The 24038-nt window shown below is 38.3% G+C and overlaps 1 protein-coding gene across 6 annotated transcripts in view; it reads right to left on the bottom strand.

The window, feature by feature from the left end:
* vps13a (vacuolar protein sorting 13 homolog A) overlaps positions 1-24038 on the bottom strand; it is a 60940-nt gene that overhangs the window by 20739 nt on the left and 16163 nt on the right. The window contains exons 25-53 of one of the 6 annotated variants that reach the window (XM_073867568.1): positions 22520-22686; positions 21911-22067; positions 21713-21792; positions 21574-21633; positions 21309-21495; positions 21104-21220; positions 20922-21025; positions 20632-20799; positions 19129-19436; positions 18884-19031; positions 18648-18795; positions 18397-18521; positions 18151-18320; positions 17830-18056; positions 17370-17701; positions 14312-14665; positions 14107-14208; positions 13624-13776; positions 13292-13544; positions 12907-13067; positions 10758-10861; positions 10100-10385; positions 9524-9934; positions 9338-9442; positions 9045-9191; positions 6591-6722; positions 6375-6508; positions 2446-2532; positions 1533-1659 (exon numbers count right to left, since the gene is read on the bottom strand). In XM_073867568.1, coding sequence (XP_073723669.1) covers positions 1533-1659; positions 2446-2532; positions 6375-6508; positions 6591-6722; positions 9045-9191; positions 9338-9442; positions 9524-9934; positions 10100-10385; positions 10758-10861; positions 12907-13067; positions 13292-13544; positions 13624-13776; positions 14107-14208; positions 14312-14665; positions 17370-17701; positions 17830-18056; positions 18151-18320; positions 18397-18521; positions 18648-18795; positions 18884-19031; positions 19129-19436; positions 20632-20799; positions 20922-21025; positions 21104-21220; positions 21309-21495; positions 21574-21633; positions 21713-21792; positions 21911-22067; positions 22520-22686 — 5054 coding nt within the window. The remainder of the gene's footprint in view (positions 1-1532; positions 1660-2445; positions 2533-6374; positions 6509-6590; positions 6723-9044; positions 9192-9337; positions 9443-9523; positions 9935-10099; positions 10386-10757; positions 10862-12906; positions 13068-13291; positions 13545-13623; positions 13777-14106; positions 14209-14311; positions 14666-17369; positions 17702-17829; positions 18057-18150; positions 18321-18396; positions 18522-18647; positions 18796-18883; positions 19032-19128; positions 19437-20631; positions 20800-20921; positions 21026-21103; positions 21221-21308; positions 21496-21573; positions 21634-21712; positions 21793-21910; positions 22068-22519; positions 22687-24038) is intronic. The other 5 variants (XM_073867572.1, XM_073867569.1, XM_073867570.1 and 2 more) reach the window with 5 other exon arrangements.

Here is a 24038-nt window from a genome sequence, read left to right as displayed (position 1 = left end):
AACAATTGTCATTTTTGACAAGAAAAATAACAAATATACACTTTTAAAGCACTTCTCGTCTAGATCTGGTCGTGATGCACCAGGTGACCCCACGCAATACGTCATGACGTCAAGAGGTCACAGAGGACGAACGCGAAACTCCGCCCGAGTGTTTACAAGTGTGTTGAAAGAGGACCGTTCCTACGTTGTTGTATGTCAACTGATCCTAATTAATGTCTTTGTGTCAGTTTATTGTTTAAAATGGTCCGCAAATGTGCGTTTTATATATGCGACACATGACCTCCCTACGTCACTACGCATTTACGTTAGGTTGCGCTGGACCGGACCTAGACGAAAAGTTGTGGTTTAAAAGAGCATATTTTTTATTTTTCTTGTCAAAAATGACAATCGTTTTGCTAGATAAGACCCTTATGCCTCGTTTGGGATCATTTATAGTCCTTTGAAACTCTGTTGAAAAAAACTGTTAAGTGTTGAGTTAAGTTTTAATTGTTGGGTTCTATTAAAGTCCATTAAAATGAGAAAAATCCTGCAATGTTTTCCTTAAAAAACATAATTTCTTCTCGACTGAACAAAGAAAGACAATAACATTTTGAATGACATGGTGGTGAGTAAATTATCTGGATTTTTCTTTTAAGAAAATGAAACAATCCTTTAAGCAAGTTATGATCATTTAAAAGTACATGCATCATTAAAACACAATGCTACGAGTGTGCGAGCACCCTGTGGTAAGATGGCCGCCAAATGTGAACGTTCCACTCAATTGGCCAGCAGCGCGGGCGAGACATCTGGCAACAATGTTGGTTAGTAGACACACCCCTTATTGCTGATTTCTCAAAAATCGTGCACCCTGCCTTTAATTCTTTCCCCGCCATTGACGAGATATCTCGTCAATTAAGAGAAAACGCTTCCCCGCCAATGACGAGTATTTCCGTCTTTCCGCAATACCGCTATTATTCCGCAACTTTTTAAAACCGGAAGTATTGCTCTATGACAAGCTGCTGCATGTCCGTGTCTGTTTTAAAGATCGCTCTGAATGGGATCTCTATGAAAAGCCCGTCACAAAAATGTCATTATCTCTGCTTTTCGCTCAAAATGTGGTGTTTTTGCAGAAACCTACCCATATTCAAAAGCTGATTACAAAAGAACTACTAAAGGTAGGATGAAAAGGTTTTTTTTGTTTGAAAGCAGAGGGTCTGTTCTTTCATTTGGTATATTGTATGTTTATATATTTGAAGAAGAACATTTTCTGGAAGGCATTAAACTTTTGTGAAGATCATGAAAAACGCTGGTGCTGGCTGGCAACTTTTTAAAAAACCGCTGGCGGTGAAAGAGTTAAGATGCATTTTGGGTGATCGATTACAAGTGGAGCATTCGTCTGGATTCGCTTGGGGTGTGGTCGAATGTTTTTGAACACCCACAAACCACAACCTACTCTCCACCTATTGATGTAATTTTACAGAGCATAATGTTTTTACATCGGTCCTAACTTCTAGTGCAAACGCACAGTGTTCAGTGTAAACTTTTAATCTTACCTCTTCACTCTTGAGTTCTCCTTTAAATTTGCCCCATCTCCATCTTAAGATTCGAGAGCCGGTGGGCTCGGCCCACGTGTAGTAAACTGCCTGACCCGGACCCAGCTCATCGATTTCAGCTTGAGAGCTACCAGAATGAGACCATTAGTAAATATATGTTTAGATGAGATTGCAGCCTTACATAATATCCTACAAACGGCGACCAAGTTCAACAAACTTTATTAAGCAAAATCTACTGTGAATAAAAATGCAACTACAGTTGCAAAAATAAATCGTGGATGAAGTTTTATCATGACTATTACCTGAGTATTTTGGATAATAAAGTTTGTTTGGAGGAAGACACTCGAAAAGTGAACACTGTAGTATGCAAAATTCAGAAACTACTTAGAAACTACCGGTCCATAGATCTGACCTGAAGATAATACCCCAGAAAAAAAATCACATACAGGCAGTTCAACAATAGACAACAAAGTGAAGACAGAACATCACTCCACTTCCCTCAGAAGAAGCCACTTGAATAAATGATTCAGACAGAAAATCATTCAATCATGCTCTTCGTCAAAGAAGATAAAGTTTCACTGAGACACAAAGAAAAGTGGCATTAATTGGTTAAGAAGTGGAAATGAAAGCAGATACATAAACGGCAACTTTAAGCAAGTTTGTTAAGTATCCTTTCACAGCCCACGAAGAGAAACAGAGAGAGAAACTGTCAACTTCAGACTTCAACATTTCACTCTGTAAGAAAAATCACAGTTAAACGAAAACAGGAATTGGATGTATGGAGTGTCTCGGACAAAAAGATAAGAGTCGGTCGGTGTCCTTCACCACTGTTAGCTCAAGAGGAAAGAAGATTTGTTCATGCATCGCATTCGATAACACTTGTCTGAGAGTGTGTCGGTATGTATTTGTGTACCAGAGGGACTCAGTCTCATCCCCTATTGATAAAGAAACATCCAGTATATCATCTGGAACCCAAGTAGAACCTTTTGGCTTTCTGCGACTAGAAGACATAAAACGACAAGTAACAAAAATACAACTAAAGGAAACGTACAGTAACACAGAACAGCAACTAAAAAAGACACAAAACATTGATAAAGGACAGATTTAAGTGTCAAGTCACATGGTTTAGGGAAAGAGGTTGGTCTTTCACGTGCATCATACTCACAATGCATTCACAAAACATTTTAACAGAGAGAGTTAAAACAGGTTATTACACGGCTCTCTGGAATGCTTGATTCTGATTGGTCAGTTGAGACATTTGCAGGTTCGTTCTTTTCAAATAATAACCACTCCAAAGTACTAACGCATAGCCGGTACTACTTGTACGAGTAAAATCGCTCCGCGCCATTAAAGATCAATAAAGATTACTGTTTGGAGCCATCTAGTGACAAACACGAGACAACCACGACAAGACACAGACAGCTTACTGAGACTGAACTTGACAAAATAGAGCATGACAGCTACGAAGCCAACATGCAAAAAAATACAGAATGGGCATTAAAACTTCTTAAAGACTGGCTAAAAGAGAAAAAATGGAGACAGAGGATCTTAATAAGGTTTTACGATCATTTTATGCATCTGTGCAAAGTTTCGCGGAAGGATAAAAATGTTAATTTAAAACAAATATGCCAATAAAATGTTTCAAATTCATGTCCGTTTTTTTTCTTATGTAACAAGTAGCCGTGTAATAAGCTTCACGTCGGGTCCTGATCACACTGTCGGGGCTTATTTCCCGATAACTACCGGCTGCCCCTACATTATCCCTTACTTACTGTGTGAATACACAAAAGCAAACAGCATTATGAAAATTAAAGAATAAAAAATATAAAGTATATAAAATAATATACAAATGTGCCAAAAGATTTTTTTCAGATGATTTTACTTTATATTAATTTAGAAGGATTGATTTTTTATTTTTTATTTCAAAGTTCTCGAATGCTGAGCTACAAAGCCATATTTTGCCCAAAAATGAAAGTTCAGAGGCCATAAGGCCTCAATTTCCTAAATTACACTAGATTTCAGTTTCTGTTTCTTAAAAATATTTTATGGCTTTAGAAAATGAAGCGCTTATCGTAGCGTGTTTTAGGTAGGGATGGGTATAGTTTTTTCCGATACCGGTGCCAAATCTATACTTTTAAAACAGTACCGGTGTCTAAATGAAACTTTGAAAAAAGTTAAACAAAAAGACAGTAGATGAAAGTACAGCATAAAACACAACAAAATTTGTCTGTGTTTGATATTTTGTCATCAATTTTTTATAAGGGATTTGCAGTGCAGTATAATTTATAGCGATCATGTGTGGTGCTGGTGTGATTATGCTTTTTGTGCCACAGAGAGCAAAATATTAAAGTTGACTGTTCAGGCATTTAAGAGCAGTGTTGGGGGTAACGCATTACAAGTAACGTGCATTACGTAATAATATTACTTTTCTGAAGTAACGAGTAAAGTAACGCATTACTTTTTAAAAATAAACATTAATATTTGAGTTACTTTTTCAAAAAAAGTAATCTCTTTGTGATGAAATATGACATTTCTGAATGGAGAACTTTTCAGTCATAAAAACACCTGCGAGGCCTGAAAGAGATCAAGCCTCAGCCAATAAAAAGTAACGCAAAACTAACTAAAAAGTAACGTTAGCATTACTTTCCATGAAAAGTAAGTACAACCCCAAAACAGAAAAAGTTGGGACACAGTAGAAATTGTGAGTAAAAAAGGAATGGACTAATTTACAAATCTCATAAACTTATATTTTATTCACAGTAGAATATAGATAACATATCAAATGTTGTAAGTGAGATATTTTGAAATTTCATGCCAAATATTGGCTCATTTAGGATTTGATGAGAGCTACACATTCCAAAAAAAGTTGGGACAGGTAGCAATAAGAAGCCATAAAAGTTAAATGTACATATAAGGACCAGCTGGAGGAGGACCAATGTTTAGGAATAGGAATGTTGTCCTATTCTTGTCTAATACAGACTTCTAGTTGCTCAACTGTCTTAGGTCTTCTTTGTCGCATCTTCCTCTTTATGATGCACCAAATCTTTTCTGTGGGTGACAGATCTGGACTGCAGGCTGGCCATTTCAGTACCCGGATCCTTCTTCTACGCAGTCTTGATGTTGTAATTGATGCAGTATGTGGTCTGGCATTTGTCATGTTGGAAAATGCAAGGTCTTCCCTGAAAGAGACGACGTCTGAATGGGATCATATGTATCTAGAACTTGAATAAACCTTTCAGCATTGATGGTGCCTTTCCAGATGTGTAAGCTGCCCATGACACACGTACTCATGCAACCCCAAACCATCAGAGATGCAGGCTTCTGAACTGAGCGCTAATAACAACTTGGGTTGTCATTGTCCTCTTTAGTCCAGATGAAATGGCATCCCAGTTTTTCAAAAAGAACTTCAAATTTTGATTCGTTGGACCACAGAACAGTTTTCCACTTTGCCAAAGTCCATTTTAAATGAGCCTTGCCCAGGGAAAACGCCTGTGCTTCTGGATCATGTTTAGATATGGCTTCTTTTTTGACCTATAGAGTTTTAGCTGGCAACAGCGAATGACACGGTGGATTGTGTTCACTGACAATGTTTTCTGGAAGTATTCCTGAGTCCATGTTGTGATTTCCATTACAGTAGCATTCCTGTATGTGATGCAGTGCCGTCTAAGAGCCCGAAGATCACGGGCATCCAGTATGGTTTTCCGGTCTTGACCCTTACGCACAGAGATTGTTCCAGATTCTCTGAATCTTTGGATGATATTATGCACTGTAGATGATGATAACTTCAATCTCTTTGCAATTTTTCTCTGAGAAACTCAGAAAACTATTTTTCGCTGCAGCATTTGGGGAATTGGTGATTCTCTGCCCATCTTGACCTCTGAGAGACACTGCCACTCTGAGAGGCTCTTTTTATACCCAATCATGTTGCCAATTGACCTAATAAGTTGCAAATTGGTCTTTCAACTGTTCCTTATATGTACATTTAAATTTTCTGGCCTCTTATTGCTACCTGTCCCAACTTTTTTTGGAATGAACTCATGAAATCCAAAATGAGCCAATATTTGGCATGACATTTCAAAATATCTTACTTTCAACATTTGATATGTTATCTATATTCTACTGTGAATAAAATATAAGTTTATGAGATTTGTAAATTAGTCCATTCCTTTTTTACTCAGAATTTCTACTGTGTCCCAACTTTTTCTGTTTTGGGGTTGTAACTAAGTAACGCAATTAGTTACATTTTTGGGAGTAACTTAATATTGTAATGCATTACTTTTAAAAGTAACTTTCCCCAACACTGTTAAGAGGCACCAACATCAGTGTTCTGATTCGGTTCGGGAGATACTGGCCATATAGGCACCAGTACCAGTGGTACACACCCTAGTTTTAGGACAGTTTTACAGTACAGTATGCTACTTTTACTGGACCTTGGCTTTGTGTGCTGGACAACCCCTGATCAATATTGAGTTATTGTTAATTTGGGTTACATCTTTTTTTTTATTTTGACAGACCTATATCAATAAATTTCTGTAGTCAGTAAACGGTATCCATTGACTTCCATAGTAGGAAAACAAATACTATGATCAAAATATCTTCTTGTGTGTTCAACAGAAAAAAGAAACTCATACAGGTTAAGACTAACATGAGGGTGAATAAATGATTTATTTTGGGGTGAACGATCACTTTAACATTTCATGAGCCATAAAGACTGAAATTATAATAATCAGACTGCATTATGGGATTGAATTATCAGTGAAAATTAAAGATGATGCTTTGAACCTTTGCTGCCTACTGTTTGGTATTTGCCTAGGATGGGCACATAGGAAGAGTCACCCTCACCTTTGGTGAAACTGCAGCGTCTCATCTTTTGTGTGGTTGATGAGGAGGAACGGAGCGGCGCCATCGTGATAATCAGAGAACCGGATGACAGCAGAATGTTCTGTCAAGTTCAAGTCTACAATGATGCCGCCCAGCTAAAAAACAAGAAACAAAATAATAATAAAAATGAGGGTTGTGTGTCTGTGTTTCTCTGAGTCTGTGTACGTAATAACATACCGTTTTGTCCAGGTGCAGCAAGAGGCAGTTCTCTGGTTGGTGCAAATCAAAGGCCCGTGGAGATGATTGACAGCCTTCAACTTTGACTCGAAGTTTCTTCGAGTCTCTTTCTGGCCAGAATGGAACGGCGGCCTGGAAATCACAGAAGAAAATCTTCAGGTTACACACTGTAGCGCGAACCCGCAATTATGAGTGTATAATTTAGCAAAAACTTCATTATTTACTCATTTCTAACAAATATTCCTGGGGTTTTATTGTTTAATTAAAAAGTAAAGTAGACTTTTGAACCAAATCTTTTCAATACAGCAACAAAGTGACATCGGATTATATGGCTCAAAAAAGTAAAAAAAAAAAAATAAATAAAAATACCTTTGTAAAGGTATTATTCTCAAACCTTTTGGCGTGCCAACCCCCCACCACCCCCTGTTTAGGGTGCTTCCTTTCATGGCACACCCCAAAGAAATTTTATGACATAAAACAATCTCAAACTTAGAATGAATAAAAACAGAACATATTAAATTATAGAATGTAGTGTTGTTGGCTAGTAGCTTCCCAGACAGCAGAAAACTCTAGGCCGGATCACCAGTGCGGATCCGGCCCAAAGTCGTCTGCTTTATTTTATGGAATTATGATAAATTAACGTATGGCACCATCTCACGCCTCCCAAAGGGGACCCCGCCCCCAGTTTGAGAACCATTGATGTAAGTAGGGGTGCAACAATACATCGATATAGATTGATACATCGATTTTATTTCTTACACTCCGATGCATTGATGCCACACGTAAAAAATCGATTTGAGGTACCTTAATTTTGACACTCTCCACGTCCTCATTCCTTGACATAACGTCCATCTACACATTTCCACCAGAATGCATGTTTTTGTTTCTTTTTTTATCTGCTAGCGTCAGCAAGTGAATGTGATGCAACAACAAAGCGGTTGTAGCAGTGAAAACACAATGAAAGAGACTGCAGGTATATTGTTCATGCATTCATGTAGTGTCCTGAACATGTTGATCAGCTGATTTTTTTTTAAAGAAAAATCTCTCAAGAGAGACCACTGCAGTACTTTTTTGACTGTTAGGTCTGATTTTGTGTGACAGATCAAATGCTAAAGTTTAACAGCATTATTTTTTTACATTATTTTATTTTTCAATTTAATATTTTTTCTAAAACTACCTCAGTGATTGTCACTATTGCACATTTTGGAACAAAATACTGAAAGACTTTGACTTTTGCCGTCATAAGCTTGATTTTATGTGACATTTAACCCCTTGATATTCATTTTTCTTTATTTAAAAAAGTGTATTTTTTGTTAGTTTGTTGTTGTAAATGTTCCAATTGGGAAAGAGATTGTGCCATTTTCGAAGAGTTTAATTAAATGTTCATGTTAAATATTTTGGTTGCATTTGCAAGTAAAAATGTAACCGCTTTACTACTTAATCGAATCGGATCGTAATCACATCGAAGACAAATTTTAGTTCACTCATAACACAAACCTATTACACAGCTTCCAAGAACCTAAAACACCATATTTGTACTATTTTAAAGGGGGGGTTCAATGGTATTTCAAGCATTCTGACTTATTAACATAGTTATAGAGTTGTTTCCTCATGCTAAATGTAGGCAAAGTGTCAAAAAAGCATTTGGGCGTGTTACAGAGTATTTCTGTGCCGAATGCACTTCGCCAGGGTTCCTACAAGTTTCAGAAAGTTTTTTTCGATTACAGGTCCAACTTACGTTTCAGGGGTTTCTATACGTATCACTTCTTTATATGGTCACTTACCCCGGAAATCCCCGCCCACCCGTCAATCAGCGGGAGACGCTACAACTTGCAAACATCTTATTACGCGATACAGCTTTGTATTATTTCAAAACTCAACAATGGCACAAAAGAAGAAGTGTGTTTTTGGATGTAAGGAGAAGAAAGTCAGCCTTATGGAAACAATGGATATAGTTTATTATCCGGATTAGCAGCGGAGTTTTGCGTGTGTGTTTGATGCACTGGATTTTCCCAACCGGGTCATGATGAGTTGCACGCGGTAAAGTAAGAATTCTGTCTTTTGTTGGAAATAGGCGCATGCATATTATATAAATGACACGAACATGTAGTGAATCATAAGTTAAAACAGTGTTGTATAGTGTTGTATGACCCGTTCTCGCTCCTCCCGCGGTAGTAACTCCTCCTTCTTCATTTTTTCGTACGTTATCGGAAAGATTCGGTAAAGCTTATAAATCTGATTAAACTAAAGACTCTTTGGAGATATAAAGGATGTCATACTACTCTATGGGTACTCCAGATTAATATCAGAAATGCAGAAACAGCATGTGTTACGTGAGCTTTAATATGTTTGAGCTTTTGTGCTCGAAAGTAAATCAACATTATACATGTTTGAATGACATGAGGGTGTGTAAATTCATTTTCAGATTTAAATGAATTATTCCTATTTTCTTACCTGTCCAGGTCGGGCTTCTGTCCAGTGTTCCTGTCCCTCCTCACAAACCCAGATCAAGTGCTTGGTTCTGTTCACCAGCATGTAGAAGGGCAGGAATGTCACCAACCGTGTCAAACTGAAGCTGGATGCATCTATCTTCACCCCAACCTGAAACCAGATGATCACTAAGTATGTCACGCATTTATTTCAAATCAAAACATAGTTTTCTTCTGATGTGACACAAATAAAGGAAAGCCCAAATTGTTTCCTGCCATAATATACTGCATCTGTATTCAGTTCTGATCAACTCTCACCAGGTAATCCTTCTGCCTTCCTTTGCATTTCACAACCCCGTAACTCCCAACCGTATCAATGGAAAAATCAACCGACAGCTCGCTTTCTGAGATCATCAAGCGAACCTGCAAAGACAGAGCACTAAGAGATGAATAAACACAAACTTAATTAATTTAAGAGAGGAACGTTCTCAACAATGTTCAAACCTTGTTGTTCTGCAGGAAGTTGCGCGGCTTGAAGGAAAAGAGGAGGGGCATGTCGTTATCCTTCGGATGTTTGCGGTGAATATCATCCGCCTTATACTGCAGCAGTCTGCCTGTCTTATTTACCATCCAATACGGTGAGTGAATGGCCACGACCACTTGACCCTCCTCCTTCTTAACGTGGACAGCAATGTCTAGCTCTGCTTTCGCCTCGATTTCATCGTCCAATCTTAGCGAATGGAATTTGATAAAGCCGATCTCTTCTTGATCGCTGGTGATATTGTATTGGGCTTCCCAATCCTGCTGCAGATATCCAAGAAGCTTCAGCTCCAGAATGGAAAAATCCATGATAGCCGTGTGGATTTGAGAGGAGTGGCCCTCTTTAAGTACAGCGGGGGGAGAATCTCCATTAACCTGCGAACACAAGAAACAACATTTAAACAAAAAAAATCTATAGTCGTTTAAATTCTCAAAGCTTCTGTATGTGCAAAAAAATTAAAGTTTAAAAAAGATTTTCATTCATGTTTTGAAATTGAACTTCAACGAGTTAAAAGTCATCGTATGGACCGCTGATATCACCTTTAACCTGCACGTGATTGGGTACGGCAGAAGGTTCCGGAGGAGAACGGTGGGCCACAGGTGCAGAACGAAGGGCTTGTCAAACTCTTCATCAGTGCTGTGTGATGTCACAGTGTCTGGAAGAGGAACCATGTTGACCTTCATCATCAGGGCGCTGTCTCCGTGATGATGGCAGGTTTTCTGTAAACACTCTCCAGGTTTCTGAATCACCTCCTTGTATGTGAAGCCCTCCGAGCGATCGTACACTTCCTCACCTTCTGGTACGGGCTGCAAGCTCAGCTCAGCTCTAACAGGACAAAAAACACAAGTTTATTTTGTTTATTTATTGTATTTACACTGAGTGACAGTCTGATTTCTAAAAAAAACTAACACACATTGTGTTCAGTTGAAGAAATGAAGACAGCTACATCAAAGATAGCGCAAGGTGAACATGATTTCATGATCTGGTTAAGCTTCGAATGTTTGGATAAAGATCAACGTAAGATTTTTTGTTTAATGCTTAGCACAACAAAAGTTGATGTAGTTCATATGAATTGTGTGCATAGCATAGTTTTGTGTAAGAAATGTCACAGTACATTTTTTCAGAAAGTCCGTTTCCTCCTAGCATCATCCAATAACCACACACACAAAAAAACATTGTGTGTGTGCTACAACTGACCTGTAGGAACCCAATGGCACACAGAATTCCTCTGTAGGCAGAGACATGCCCAGACACACCGAACCCTCGTAAACCCGGAACGGTACGGAGAAATGATTGACGATCTGTAAAATCAGAGATTGACATCATGAGTTTGTAAACAACTAATCCTTAAAGGCTGACAATTATATAGATTTGCATGCCAATTATACTGTATTTGCATTGAGGGCAATACAGTATGTATCCGTAATCGATACCTTTACATATCTGTGCTACACTTAAATAATGCATTCATTACCTTCACTTTATTTAGTTTTCACACACAATTTTTTTTTGTTCATTTAAATTCATTTAGTTTAGTTGAGAATAGTTGAAAATTCAAAATATCTTAATTTGAGTGCAGCAGAGGAAAGACAATTATACAGGGTTGGAACAACATGAGGGTGAGTAAATGAGAGACAGAAATGTCTTTTTTTGTGTAAACCTTTAATTGTGTTTCATCAATTCTTTTCTGTAAACTATCCCTTTAAATTGGTTTAGGTTAAATTACTGACCCAACTAAAAAAATGTCTAATTATATTGGGCCCGCTTAATTTTTAAACATTCCTCAAAGTTGTCATGAAGTGACAAGAGCCAAATCACAACGATATCATTGTCAATGTAATGCCCTCTGATCAAACATTTGTTAATGGTTTCATACACTGCAAAAAATGACTTTCTTAGTATTTTTATCATATTTTTGGTAAAAATATAAAACACTTCTTAAATCAAGATCCATTTCTTGAGCAAAATGGTCCAAGAAAATAAGTCTAGTTTTTAGACAAAAAATATGAACCCTCAAATGCTTCTCGTTTTCTGTTTACACTTCTGGCCCTTGGGGTCTATATGACCCCAAAATTGAAAGCATAATTGTAAGAAAAATATACATTTTCAATAATACAAATAATATATATATTTTTTGTTTACTTGTCATCTATAAAATAAAGCTGTGTTTTGAGAGATTTGAAGTACTTTTGTACCCGTTTACCACTAAATTCTTCAACTACACCATTGGCTTGCCTGAAAAAGTTCAATTTTTTATGAAAATTCACATAAATTATTATTTAAATTTGATTTAAATTGTTTTTAGATATTGATATAGGTTTTAGGTGTTGAATTCAGCCATCGGTTTTTAGAAAAAAACATAAAATAATTACTATTTAGGAATTAAATCATTTTGACCAGCAGATGCCCATAGAGACCCAATAATTTTACCGGATCTGGCCAAATGCTCAACATCACTACTTTAGTGAAACATTTTGTGAATTTATGTTTAGATAATATTTATTTTGAATGTCCTTTCTAATGTTTATTTCAAATAGTAATTTTTTTATAATTTTTGATGCATTTTGAAATGTCTGTTTTTACAAAATGCCACAGAAATTTGACTGAGTGTAAGTGTGTGTGTGTGTGCATCCGTGTGTGTCTGTGTGTGTGTGTGTGAGCATGTGTTTTCTGCACTGCATTTATGTACAAGTACCAGGCCTTCATTTCTGTGTCAAAATTTTCAGATTTATGCTGGATTTATTGATATTTATTTTTTGACAAATGGAAAAAAAGTTGTTTTTTTTTACATTTTCCCATTCACTTTCAATTGGGGTCATATTGACCCCAAGGGACACATTAATACTTTTTTTTGTACATACCTTTAGAACAACTGAATCAAGCTCAGTTTTTTGTGTATGGAAAGATAGATGATTTAGGAAAAGTCACAAAGTTTTATATTGCTGAGATGAAGGAAACCTTTTTTTAACCAATGAAATGTCGTTTGGGGTCATATAGACCCCAAGGACCGTTTGAGGGTTAATTTAAGTGAATTTGTGCTTAAAATAAGCAACAAAAAAATGTGCCAAAGGGGTAAGAATAAAAACAAGTTTACTTTTTCTTAAATACTTGCAAAAAATCAAGAAAAATTTTCTTACCCATCGGCAGATTTTTTTGCTCTTTTAAGCACAAATTCACTTAAATGTTATTTTAGGTCATTTTGCTCATCAAGAGTTTTTAGATATTTGTACTGAAGACAAGAAATAAATAGTATTTCTAAGTAAGAATGTTTTTGCAGTGTAAAGTAGAGGTATTGTCTGCAATAAATGTAGAAGATAATAATAATTAGCATGTTTTAAATACCCACCTGAAAGGGAGAGCGGATCTTGACATATTTGCTGCCCTCGACGGTATAAATCTGGCACACAATGAAACGTGTGACTTGCGAATCATTGTGTACGACACTGTACATACCCAGTCCTGTTTTGATTAGTGGCAAGATGTTTTTGTTAGTGTGGCCAACAGGAGCTGAAAAAAACATTTGCAGATATTTTGTATTATGCAACTATCAAATGTAACTTTCACTAAAATTCAATGATGCCTGTATTTTTTTTGTACATTTAAATATTAAACTATTTTGATCTTGCCATGACACTAAATACACGAATGAATACACAAGTACATTTATTTGTCATTTGTCAATGTTATTACAAAAGTATACAGTGCTTCTATATAAACATAAGCAGTCTTACTGGGCTGTATGTAGTTTTTGGTGCTGAGACTGGTCATGGCAGAGAACTGGTCACTGGACTCCGCTGTGTAGTCCATATTTAGACTCTCTCCATCTTGAAGCTCCACCACACGTTTTACAGACTCTTTACCAATAGGTCGAAATACTTCACTACAAAGCACCGACACGGCCAAACCCAAGTGATTTTTCACCACAAACGGAGCCTGGTCTGTCTGAATGCACTCGGCCGTCTGCTTAGCAGCCTCTGCAAACGCCTGCAAATGAATATACACGTCATCAATCCCATGTGAGAGAACTTGTCAATCATCTTTCAAGCATGCTACAATCGCTTACCGTTCCCAGATTACCGAGCATATGCAAACCACACTTGGAGAGCGTGATGTTGAGCTGGTCTTTGCTCGAAAGGCAGATGACCGTTTTATAATCAGGCACACCGCCGTCCACCTCATCGGATACTCCAGAATACGCCACTGGTTTCTTTTTCATCTGTATGATGCAAAAACTTTATAAGAATACAACTGTAGGAAATTATTTATCATGAAGTCTTACACTTTTACAAAATGTTTGGACATAAATGTGTGTTGGCAATATGTAAACACGATCACCCACAATGGAAAAAAATCCACTTACTCCTTTTTTAATCCCAATTAAACCAAAGCAGTCTCATTAGACATACAGTTTTGATTATCTTGTTTATGTGACATCACATTGATAATGCCCGCCCACAGCCACTGATTGACAGACAAATTCTGGGTACACCTGAGATCTTGTTAAAATGTGTGTAATAGGTGGTCTTTAAATGAAACGAAGCCTAACCTTAAGAGCTAATTTCCAGGGTCTAAATCCATCTTTGCCCTCATCGTCCAGCGGCTCCAACAGCGGCTCCCACAAACCCATCATCTCATTATAATAATTCACCTAGGGAAACAAACATTAAGATTTTTTTATTGCAATTCAATTTCTAATGTCCCTGAATAAACAAGTGTGCTACGGTCCTTCAAGTACGACATTAAGATCTGACCTCCAGGTCCAGATGACAGTGAAGGTTTATAAGAGTGCTCCAGTTCTTCACATCTCCCTGGAACGAGGCTTTGGCCAGAAGCATGGGCACGGTACGATGGCCCACGCCAGCCTCCAGCGTCAGACAGATAGAGCCGATGTTCATATTCATAGATTCTCCCTGTGGAATGAGAGGAATGACGGAGCGGGTGTCTTCTTCTCCCTCCTCCTCCAGAAACCAGAGCTTCAAGTCTTGTAGGCTACGGGGTTCCCACAGATCATAAGGCACGGGGCTTTTCAACTCCTCCGGGGTCTCGGCTGCAGGGCTTAGTGCTGACTGAATGGTGATGACAGTGTTTATGATGATGGGAGAAACCTTTGGAATATAGAAAAGACAGGTTATGGATTTTATCTATGACAAGAAAGAGCATAAAATAGGGTATATTCTTTACTTTTAGAGTATTTTTGATATGAGGTCCTCTTAAAGGTCACCTAATAGGCTGATAGCCCCATGGTTAGAGCGCTGAGATATAGCGCCAGTGCGACCCAAGTTCGATTGCCGCCTCTGTGGCCCTTTGCCGATTGTGCTCCCTTATCCCCACCCAACACTTTCCTTTCATCTCTCTACTAAGCTATCCAAATAAAGGCATAAAAGCCCTTAAAATATAACTTTAAATTTTTTTTAGGTCTGGTCGTGAACGACCAAGGAGGAGAACAAATTGTTTAATAAAATCGTTTGTTTTGTTTTCTTTGCCCACAAAAGTGTTCTCATCGCTTTATAATATTATTATTGAACTACTGATGGCACATGGGCCTTTTTGGCGAGGTCTTTCATTTTTTTCTGGGCTTGATTGTAAAAAAATTCAACTGCAGTCTATGGGATAGACACAAGCCTCCCGGTTTTCAGTAAAAATATCCAAAAATGTGTTGTGAAGACAATCGAAAGACTTGGAAGGACACATGGGTAAGTGATTTATGATAACATTTTAATTTTGGGGTAAACTAACCCTTTAACAGTCTCATGGGACATGCTGTTGGTGATTTCTGAACAAACTGATGTCACTTTGCACAAGCCCCACCCACAATCGTCCAAAGACTGCAGTTAGATCATATTTTCTATTTTAAATCTTCTTTGCATAATTCATTACCGCACGTTTATTATGAACGATGAAGAACAGTGATTTTTTATTCAAAACGGTGTATGTTTTCACTATACAATAGATAACAGTAAAAAGGGAGGGACTCAGTGGCTCATTTGCATTTAAAGAGACGGATACAGAAAAACGGCACTTTTTTCCTGCACACCCAAAAATGAAACTTTACAGACACATTCTGGGAATACTAATATTACAATCTTGAAAAAATACCATATTAGGTGACCTTTAAAAATACAGGCTTTGCTCAGCTGTTCACATTGTGTGTGTATGCATGACACAAACACCCAAAACAAGAGCATGAGTACTACCAGGGGTTAAATTGGGATTTGTTATGTGGGGGGGCCGGCGGGGAGGGTACTTTAAGGGGTAACATGTTTAATACTGATGACAGCAAAGCCACTGGTGTGTTTTAATGACATTCTGGACCTCTGATAGGATTTGATAAGTTTCAACTTTAAATCTGTGCCAGAGATTGACCACAAATATTTTATAAAGAGTGTCTGAATTTTAAATTATGCAAATCTATGAGTTTGACACCCTATATCCATTTGTTGCACATGTCATTATGCACAATTGATCAAACTTTAAATGAAGTAAAAGGAATCAACCTCCTTGAATAATTCTATATGCATAAGATAGCTACCCAAAAAGATTAAATTAACAAGAAAAGGTACAACACACAGTACTGTATCATCAACATGTCTAATAAATTAGCCATAGAGATTCCCTATGCTGGTCAGCAGCTAAAACAATCGTAAGGTTTGATTTGTGTAATCAAAATACATAAATGTATTAAACTATACAATGAGTTATATGCAGTGTTATCCAGTTAACATACTGTAATTAGATGAGTGACATACATACTTTAGTCCTTAACACGTTTCTAGTCTTCTATTAAGTTTCCTCGACGTGGGCACCATTATTACCTCTCTCTCTCTCTCTCTCTCTCTCTCTCTCTCTCTCTCTCACGCTCTCTCTCTTGTCTCTACAATGTCAAATGATCCTGTGTGAAAGCGCGTTCTTGAAGTTCCTGAGTTTTTTTCGCTCGAGTTGCATAACTTGCGCGAAGACGCGTTTAAAAGGAAAAGCGCGTGTTTCCGCGGCAATTGCGCCGCCCAATTCGCGTCATTTGCATCGCCCCGTGCGAGGACGCGTCTGATTGCGTCTTTGCATTGACTTTGTATGTAATCTACTCGCGCAAATCGTTGAACTTGCGTTGGTGCGTATGCCCCATAATGAATGGAAACACATTATTCCCTTCGCGTCAGTGCACACGCACCAGCGTAGCGAGTACACACGCACAAGCACAGCGGGTACACTGGCACGAGCAGAGCGAGACCTTTAGCCTATGTGCCGGAGCTTAGCCCCGGACAGCCCCGGTCCAATTTAAACCCTGAGTACTACGATAAACATTTTCGCCACTGATGAGAACATATAAATTAATTATGATCATTTTAATTTTAACGTGTATTAAAATGAAAATGCACTAATATAAATGAAGCAAAAAAGGTGAATTGGCCAACAACACTAGTAATACCCATTTCTAAAAATGTATCTCCACTAATAAAGTGGAAACCGATTAGTTTAAAGTCAATGAAATTGAAATTAAAAACATATTTTTTTTTAAATAAATATAAATATATTTTTTTACAAACGACTTATCTGTGAGCTTCATAATTTTTTTTAAATTCATGCGCCCTCATAATCTTTAATCAAAAATGCAAATCTCCTACCCCCCTTAAAAACGTCCTCCCTTTACGAATTCGAGTCCTGCCCTATCTTTTATCATTTCGAAAGCCGTTACACTCGGATATACAATGAGGAAACTAAGTTGTTTCACTTTGTCATGATGGGGAAAATAAGACAATCGCTACTTCCGTTTCATTGTGACCTTAAAGTGAAATCTCATGCTCACAGCCTCACCTTAAGTGTGAGCGAGCTGATGGACAGTTCGATGGTCTGAGGTTGAGTAGATGATTGGCTACTCTGGAAGAAAACCTCGCAGGGCTGAAGCACCGTCGTCACGTTGTTCTCGCGCTTCTCCCTCAAGAACGGACACGCCACCACCTTTAGATCCGATACGCCCGCCGTCATCGACTGTCCACTGGGCTCGCTCTTCATCAGCAGCTCGCACTGGGTCGTCACAACAAGAGCCGGGGCATCAGCGCGCGTGAGGTCGGCCACGAAAACGATTTCAGGATTCTTTACCACAACTTTCATCTCAGTCTTGGCTACCACTGGTTGAGCGGGAACTGCTAAATAATACAGAGAGATCAATAACAGATTTGATCAAATCAAGACTCTGAAAAACTAATGCTCAGAAAAGATTATACCAATTATTTAAATAGAAGAAGTAAATCGAAAAGACGTCGTAATCACTAACCTATCTCTTTAGATGAACTGGCCGGCTGTTTGTTGGTCTTTGGAGGACCAGAGAAGCCATCTGCCATAGCTTTAAGAAAGATATCAGCTACCGTGAGCAAAAACTCCATGCTGGCACACAGGTAGAAGTCCTGAATCAAAGTGTCCAGATTGGTGCCGTCCCGGCCTTGCCTATAACTCACGTCAACCATCACATTGTCTTCCCTGCCCTGACGCATGGCCATCATCCTAAAGCAAAGAAGTAGTAAAAGGAGAAGATAAAGGTAATGATCATTTATTAGCAATAATCTCCTGTGTGAGATAAGAGCTGTGCGAGATTAACCTGGATGTGATCATTTTCGCTCTCTGTCTTTTATCGTCCAGCAGACAGTTTGTGAGTTTGAGGGAAGCTTTCATTGAGCTATCAGAATACATGTGGACTGAAGTGGAGATGGTGCCCAACTTGAACTCTGCCAACTTAAAACTCTCATCACGTGAGTCCTGCAAACAGATCTACAACCAAAAATTATTTGACTCCTGCTTTTAAAACCATATTATCATTACTACACTCTTTTTAGTATTTAAGTACCTCGTTGGCATTTGGGCTGTACAGGACCAGGGTCATGGAGTCAAACTTAAAGTCCAGTTTCAAAGTGGTTTTCAGTTTGCCTGGTTTCTGGCCCTCCACCACTGCTGCCGTCACAACCGTGTTCCCTACAACAAAATAAAGCATTGAAAAACTCTTCAACAACTTTAAGAGATCTTTACTAAACTGGGATACACCAGGATTAAATGCTAGTTTTTAAAAGTGATGGGGAAAAATTTAAAATCTTTGCATACGTTTACCTGACGATCCCTGAGAGTCCTTAGTGGACAACGTGTCTGCTTTATCAGAGCTGGATGGAGCTTGAGGAACATCAGAAGACTCTGAGAGATTCTCACTTAGAGTTTTCAAAACTATAGTCAGATCCTCCTGACTCAAGATCAGCTACACGAAACACAAACACAACACAATATTATCTGCATATCTGATAAAACACACACACACAATGACATAAAGGATCACAAACACTTACACTCGTGGGTTTTAGATGTGCATTGATCTGTATGTCAGGAATGCTATGATACCAGGAGGCGGAGAGATTTCGTTTGATTGACAGGTCCATATTAACCGGTTTAAGCAACTGAATCTCATCCTTAAATTTTCCATCGCTAAAGGTGGTTCTGAGGAATAAACATAATAAACTCCACCACTGAGCAAATATTTTAAGTAACATTTGAAATACTATATTGTTTTAATTAAAAAATACAACCTCCCTACCTGAACATCTTAAGATCACTAAGTCCCACAGCCATGATGTCCATCACAGGTGGGATCTTGGTGTGGGTCGGAGAGGAGACGATCTCAAAGTGGTTCTTCACAGTTACTAAACCCAGATCTGCCACAATGACATTGTGGGAAACAGAAGATTGTGGCAGGAAGACAACTGGGGCTTTGATATTCACATCCAGGGAGATTCGTGTGCTTCTCTCTGCCAGCTCCAGGACCCCTGTTGCAGCTTTCTCTGCTGCCTGAGCCGTCACCTCTGCTAAAGCGTTTTTTGCTTCCTGAAAATTGTTAACGAATGCCTGAATAGGGAAAAGATAAGGTAAAAGAGAAGACAGACCATCAGAAAGGTAAAAATCCAAATATGATACACATTAAATGCAATTTAAACATCTTATTCAGCTGTTGCAAACAATATTTGAAGAGTTTCTTTGCAAAACTAGATAAATCCATTTTTTTTAAATTTTTGTCAAAACATGTTTATTATCATGTTATCATGTTATTATTTAGTTTTATGGTGCTACTCAGCTGTATTTTTTAAGTTATGAAGGTTTAAATCAAAACAAACCAACTGCAGTTGAATTGAAATTAATTGGAATGCACAACCAAAAAATTTGATTTCTGAACAATTAAAAAAACGGTGGTTCTCTCGTTTTGCAACGAAACTCTTAATTTACTGACAATCAGGTGGAAAACATTCTATTGAAAAAATTATAATTTAATGGATTGATATCATGTGCGTCCCACAAGGTTTAGTTTTAGGCCCTCCACACTTTCCAATTTATAGTTGCTATAATAAAAACAATAATAATAATAATAATAATAATTAATTCATTAATTAATTAATTAAATTCATAATTTATATTTACATTTATTTTTGCAAAAGCACTCAAAGCGTTTTATAAAAGGGGGATTCTCCTTAACCACTACCAATGTGTGCAGCATCCACCTGGATGATTCAACTGTAGCCATATTGTACCAGAACGCCCACCCACACACATCAGCTTATTAGTGAAAAGGAATCAGAGTGATATAGACAATCAGTATATATGGGGATAATTAGGAGGTCAAAGGGCAAACTTGGCCAGAATGCCGGGGGCACACCCCTACTCTTTTTCGAAAGGCTGGGATTTTTAAAGATCACAGAGTCAGGACCTCTGTTTAACATCTCATCCAAAGGATGGTGCTTTCTGACAGTATAGTGTCCCACACAGGACCAACGCAGACCACAAGGTGAGCTCCCCCTCTACCAGCAGCAACCTGGTTTCCCAAAAGATCTCCCATCCAAGTACTGACCAGACTCAACCCTACCGGGCAACCAATCTTGGGCTACAGGGTGATATGGTTGCTGGCTATATAGGGGATCGATTTCTCAACATTATTACTACTTAACTACCTTCTGTCTGAGAGAAATGTGTGTATTTGAGATACATGTGTTCACTGGGAATAAAACACACAACCCAAGCTACAATACTAGTGGTACACGAGAGAACTCACCAGTATTGAGGACACAAACTTGTTGAGGAAAATGACCTGAATGCAGCCCACAGATAGTGTTACACTAGTGTCCACGATGTGCATGTCCATGTAGGCGTCGCCTTCGGTTGCGTCCACAAGGTTCACCATGCGGAATTTAAACACCTCTTTGTCTACAATGGACACTGCCTACATAGAATCATAATAGATCTATTAAATATTACTTAAAATATTAAAACATTACTTTGAATCAAAGAATATAGTGTGCATACTATTATTTATTCTACTGATAGGTACATATCATGCACTACCTTTTTGTACAGAGCCTCTTTGTCACAATCCAGAATTACAATGTTTCTTAGGTTAGCCAGAATCTCCACTGACTTCTTCATCATCTGAACTTCAGAAACCAGCCCTGATGAAGAAGACGGAACGTGACGTTACATATTGAAACCTATTTGTGTCTCTTTGCATGTGCAAAAGTGTGTATTACCTTCTATGCTGATCTCAGAGATTCGGGCTTTCTCTCCTCTTATGAAGACCTTCAGACAGTTCATGTCCGCTCGAATGTGCAAATTCACCACATCCTCATACTTTGACTTCTTACTGGCTGAAGACAGAGCCAGTGAAATAATGAGTTGATGAATTAATAAAAGACATGAAAAGCACATAAATAATGAAAATGAGGGTAGGGTTACCAGATTTGGTGATAGCAGATTCCTCTACTTTTGACTCCTCTTCCTCCTCCTCCTCTTCCTCTATAGTAGGGAGAGGCTGGTCCCCCTGTGCGTCTTTCTTGAGAGGTGGGAGGAGGTTATTTAGGAAATTCATAGAGTTGAGGAGCGCCTCGGTGTGCAGATGTACATCCAGCGAGGAGAAATTCACCTAGCAGGTATACCATAATGACGTCAATTTGTTATAATCAAATTATAATGAACTTTGGCGGTCACATCAACTGCTTACCTTGATCATTTGCTCTGTGTTTTTATACATAGTTTTAAAATCAGGGGCATTTTTGTCAGCCTAAAAAGAAAACAGATAATTAGTGTGACATTCCTGAACCCAAAAAAGGTGGCATTTAAATGTAATAACGTAAGCCTACCTTAATGTATTCCAGCATGAGCAGATCTTCTTCAGTATTGTCCAAAGTTGTGATAAGGTGAACCTTCTTGTCTTCCGAATCTTCACACAATGAAACACATATATTAGATAAAAAAATCAGTTTGGTCTCGTTTTGTATGCATCCTTGGAAAATAAGACAATCCCAAAATGCATTGCAACAAGTGCAAAGTGAACTTACCCAGGTACTCTGAACACTCAAGGCAGATCTCCTTTAGGAAGGTTTTTGATGACATATCAAACGTGCGAAGATTGAGTTCAGTCCCTAAACCGTCAATGAACAGATGGAGGACGCTCACTTCCTGTCCCTTCGACAAGCGACACAACTGAACAGAAAGCTAGAGGGGAAAACAAAGAAAGACCTGAGGTAAACTTAAACCACCAGACAGTTTTAAATGTTAACTCCAAAAAAGCAGATTTGTAAGGGAGCGCTTACATTATCCCAACCAAACTGCGGTTCACTTGGGCTCAGGCGTGGAGTGTGCAGTGTACAGTAATCGCAAATGCACACAGCAGGGTTACATGAATGTCTGAGCTGCACACGCTACTAAGTAATATGATAGGCACGTGAGAGGGCTGCGTGTCATCACGCACCAAACAACTCAAAAAAACAAAAACTTTACTTCCTGTTTTCTTCAAAACAATCACATACTAATGACAAAAAAGTGCTTGGATCGGTCAAAAAACAGTGTGAGTGCATGCTTCTGGGGGATAAGGGAGGGGGACAATCGCGCTCGGCACCGTTCGGTTGGGTTAGGTATAAGTGCACCCTAAGAGGCCGTGAGCAAACCTTATTGATCTCAAAATTCATGGAGAACTCTGTCATGTTCTTCTTGGGATCCTTTAGCACCATAGACATTCTTTTATCGGCAGACATTTGCAGGGAGTCAGATGACGCCTCAAAGAACGGCAAATCTTCTACTGGTGAACTAGGAGCATCGAAGAATAATTCCTCATCTGACAAAAACAAAAACATGACAATGATGAAATATAAGACTTAAGAGCCGTTCACAATTTAACCATAACGTTATTAGTGTTCAGACCACCGGACAATGACGATAACTTTGTAATTCGCTCTTGCATGCCACGGCACTTGCGCAAGTCATTTCCCTTTCAAGGGATAGTTCACCCAAAAATAACTAAAAAGGTCACGCGACTGCAGTGACACGGATGACGTGTTATCCTCAGACATGTTTGCGAAGTTTTTTTCTTCAAACTTACAGTGTGCGTCTCCCTCAGACTGTAAACAAAGCCCGAGCACAAAAAAAACAGCTGGGGCGCACCAGATAACACGTCAGCCTCGTCATACGTCATCCGCGTCTCTGCAGTCACGTGACTTTAGTCTCGAGGATGCACTTCACAACAGACGCGGAAGAGAAGACAATGCTGAATTAAGTCATCATTTATGTTATTTTTGGACCAAAATGTATTTTCAATGCTTCAACACATTCTAATTGACCCACTGATGTCACATGGACTACTTTGATGATGTTTCCATGACCTTTCTGGACATGGACAGTATACCGTACGTAGATTTTCAATGAAGGGTCAACAAGCTCTAGGACTAAATATAAAACATCTTAAACTGTGTTCCGAAGATGAACAGAGCTCTTCCGACATGAGGGTCGACATAATGGCATTAACAAGTATAGATATCATTTGATTAAAAACTATTGTTTACATGTCATTGAACATTTAAATACGCTGCTCTTGTTGCATTTAGAGCAGCTACAACCAGCGGATGTCCTCAGCACGATGAATTTTATCGAAAGTCTATCATCTTATCTATTGACGGAATTAATTTTCACAGCAACTGTAACAGCATTAGATACCTTTTTATGATACGTATACATTTTTACAAAATTCGAATAGATTTAATTGGCTATAAATGGTTTATCGTTCAAAATCGCTCCAAAAGTGATTCCAACAATATTGCTGCGTGTATCTTTATTGTTATAGTTTTGGTGTGAACTCCGCTATTCTTAAAAAAAAACATTTAATAGTTATAGTCATCGTCCATATTGTGAACGGCCCTTTACAGTACTACACAGAGCACAAATCAACGTTTTCAATATCTTTGCATCACACAGTATTTAATCCACTCAGTGTGTTTGAACAATTAGGGCTGGAAAAACGAATCGATTTTGAAAATAGCATTCAAGAAATAAGACATCACTTTCCCATCGCCCCACTGTCTTTATAACTGAGTAAGCTGGTGCTGTTGCGATGAACCTTACAAAAATTAAGAATGTTATTTTTTTTGGCGTACTGAAAACCATTGAAAACTATGGTTTTACTAACTATGTTTT

The sequence above is a fragment of the Misgurnus anguillicaudatus genome, chromosome 5 (assembly GCF_027580225.2).
Source record: "Misgurnus anguillicaudatus chromosome 5, ASM2758022v2, whole genome shotgun sequence".
Lineage (NCBI taxonomy): Eukaryota > Metazoa > Chordata > Actinopteri > Cypriniformes > Cobitidae > Misgurnus > Misgurnus anguillicaudatus.
This window is presented reverse-complemented; position numbering and strand designations above follow the sequence as displayed.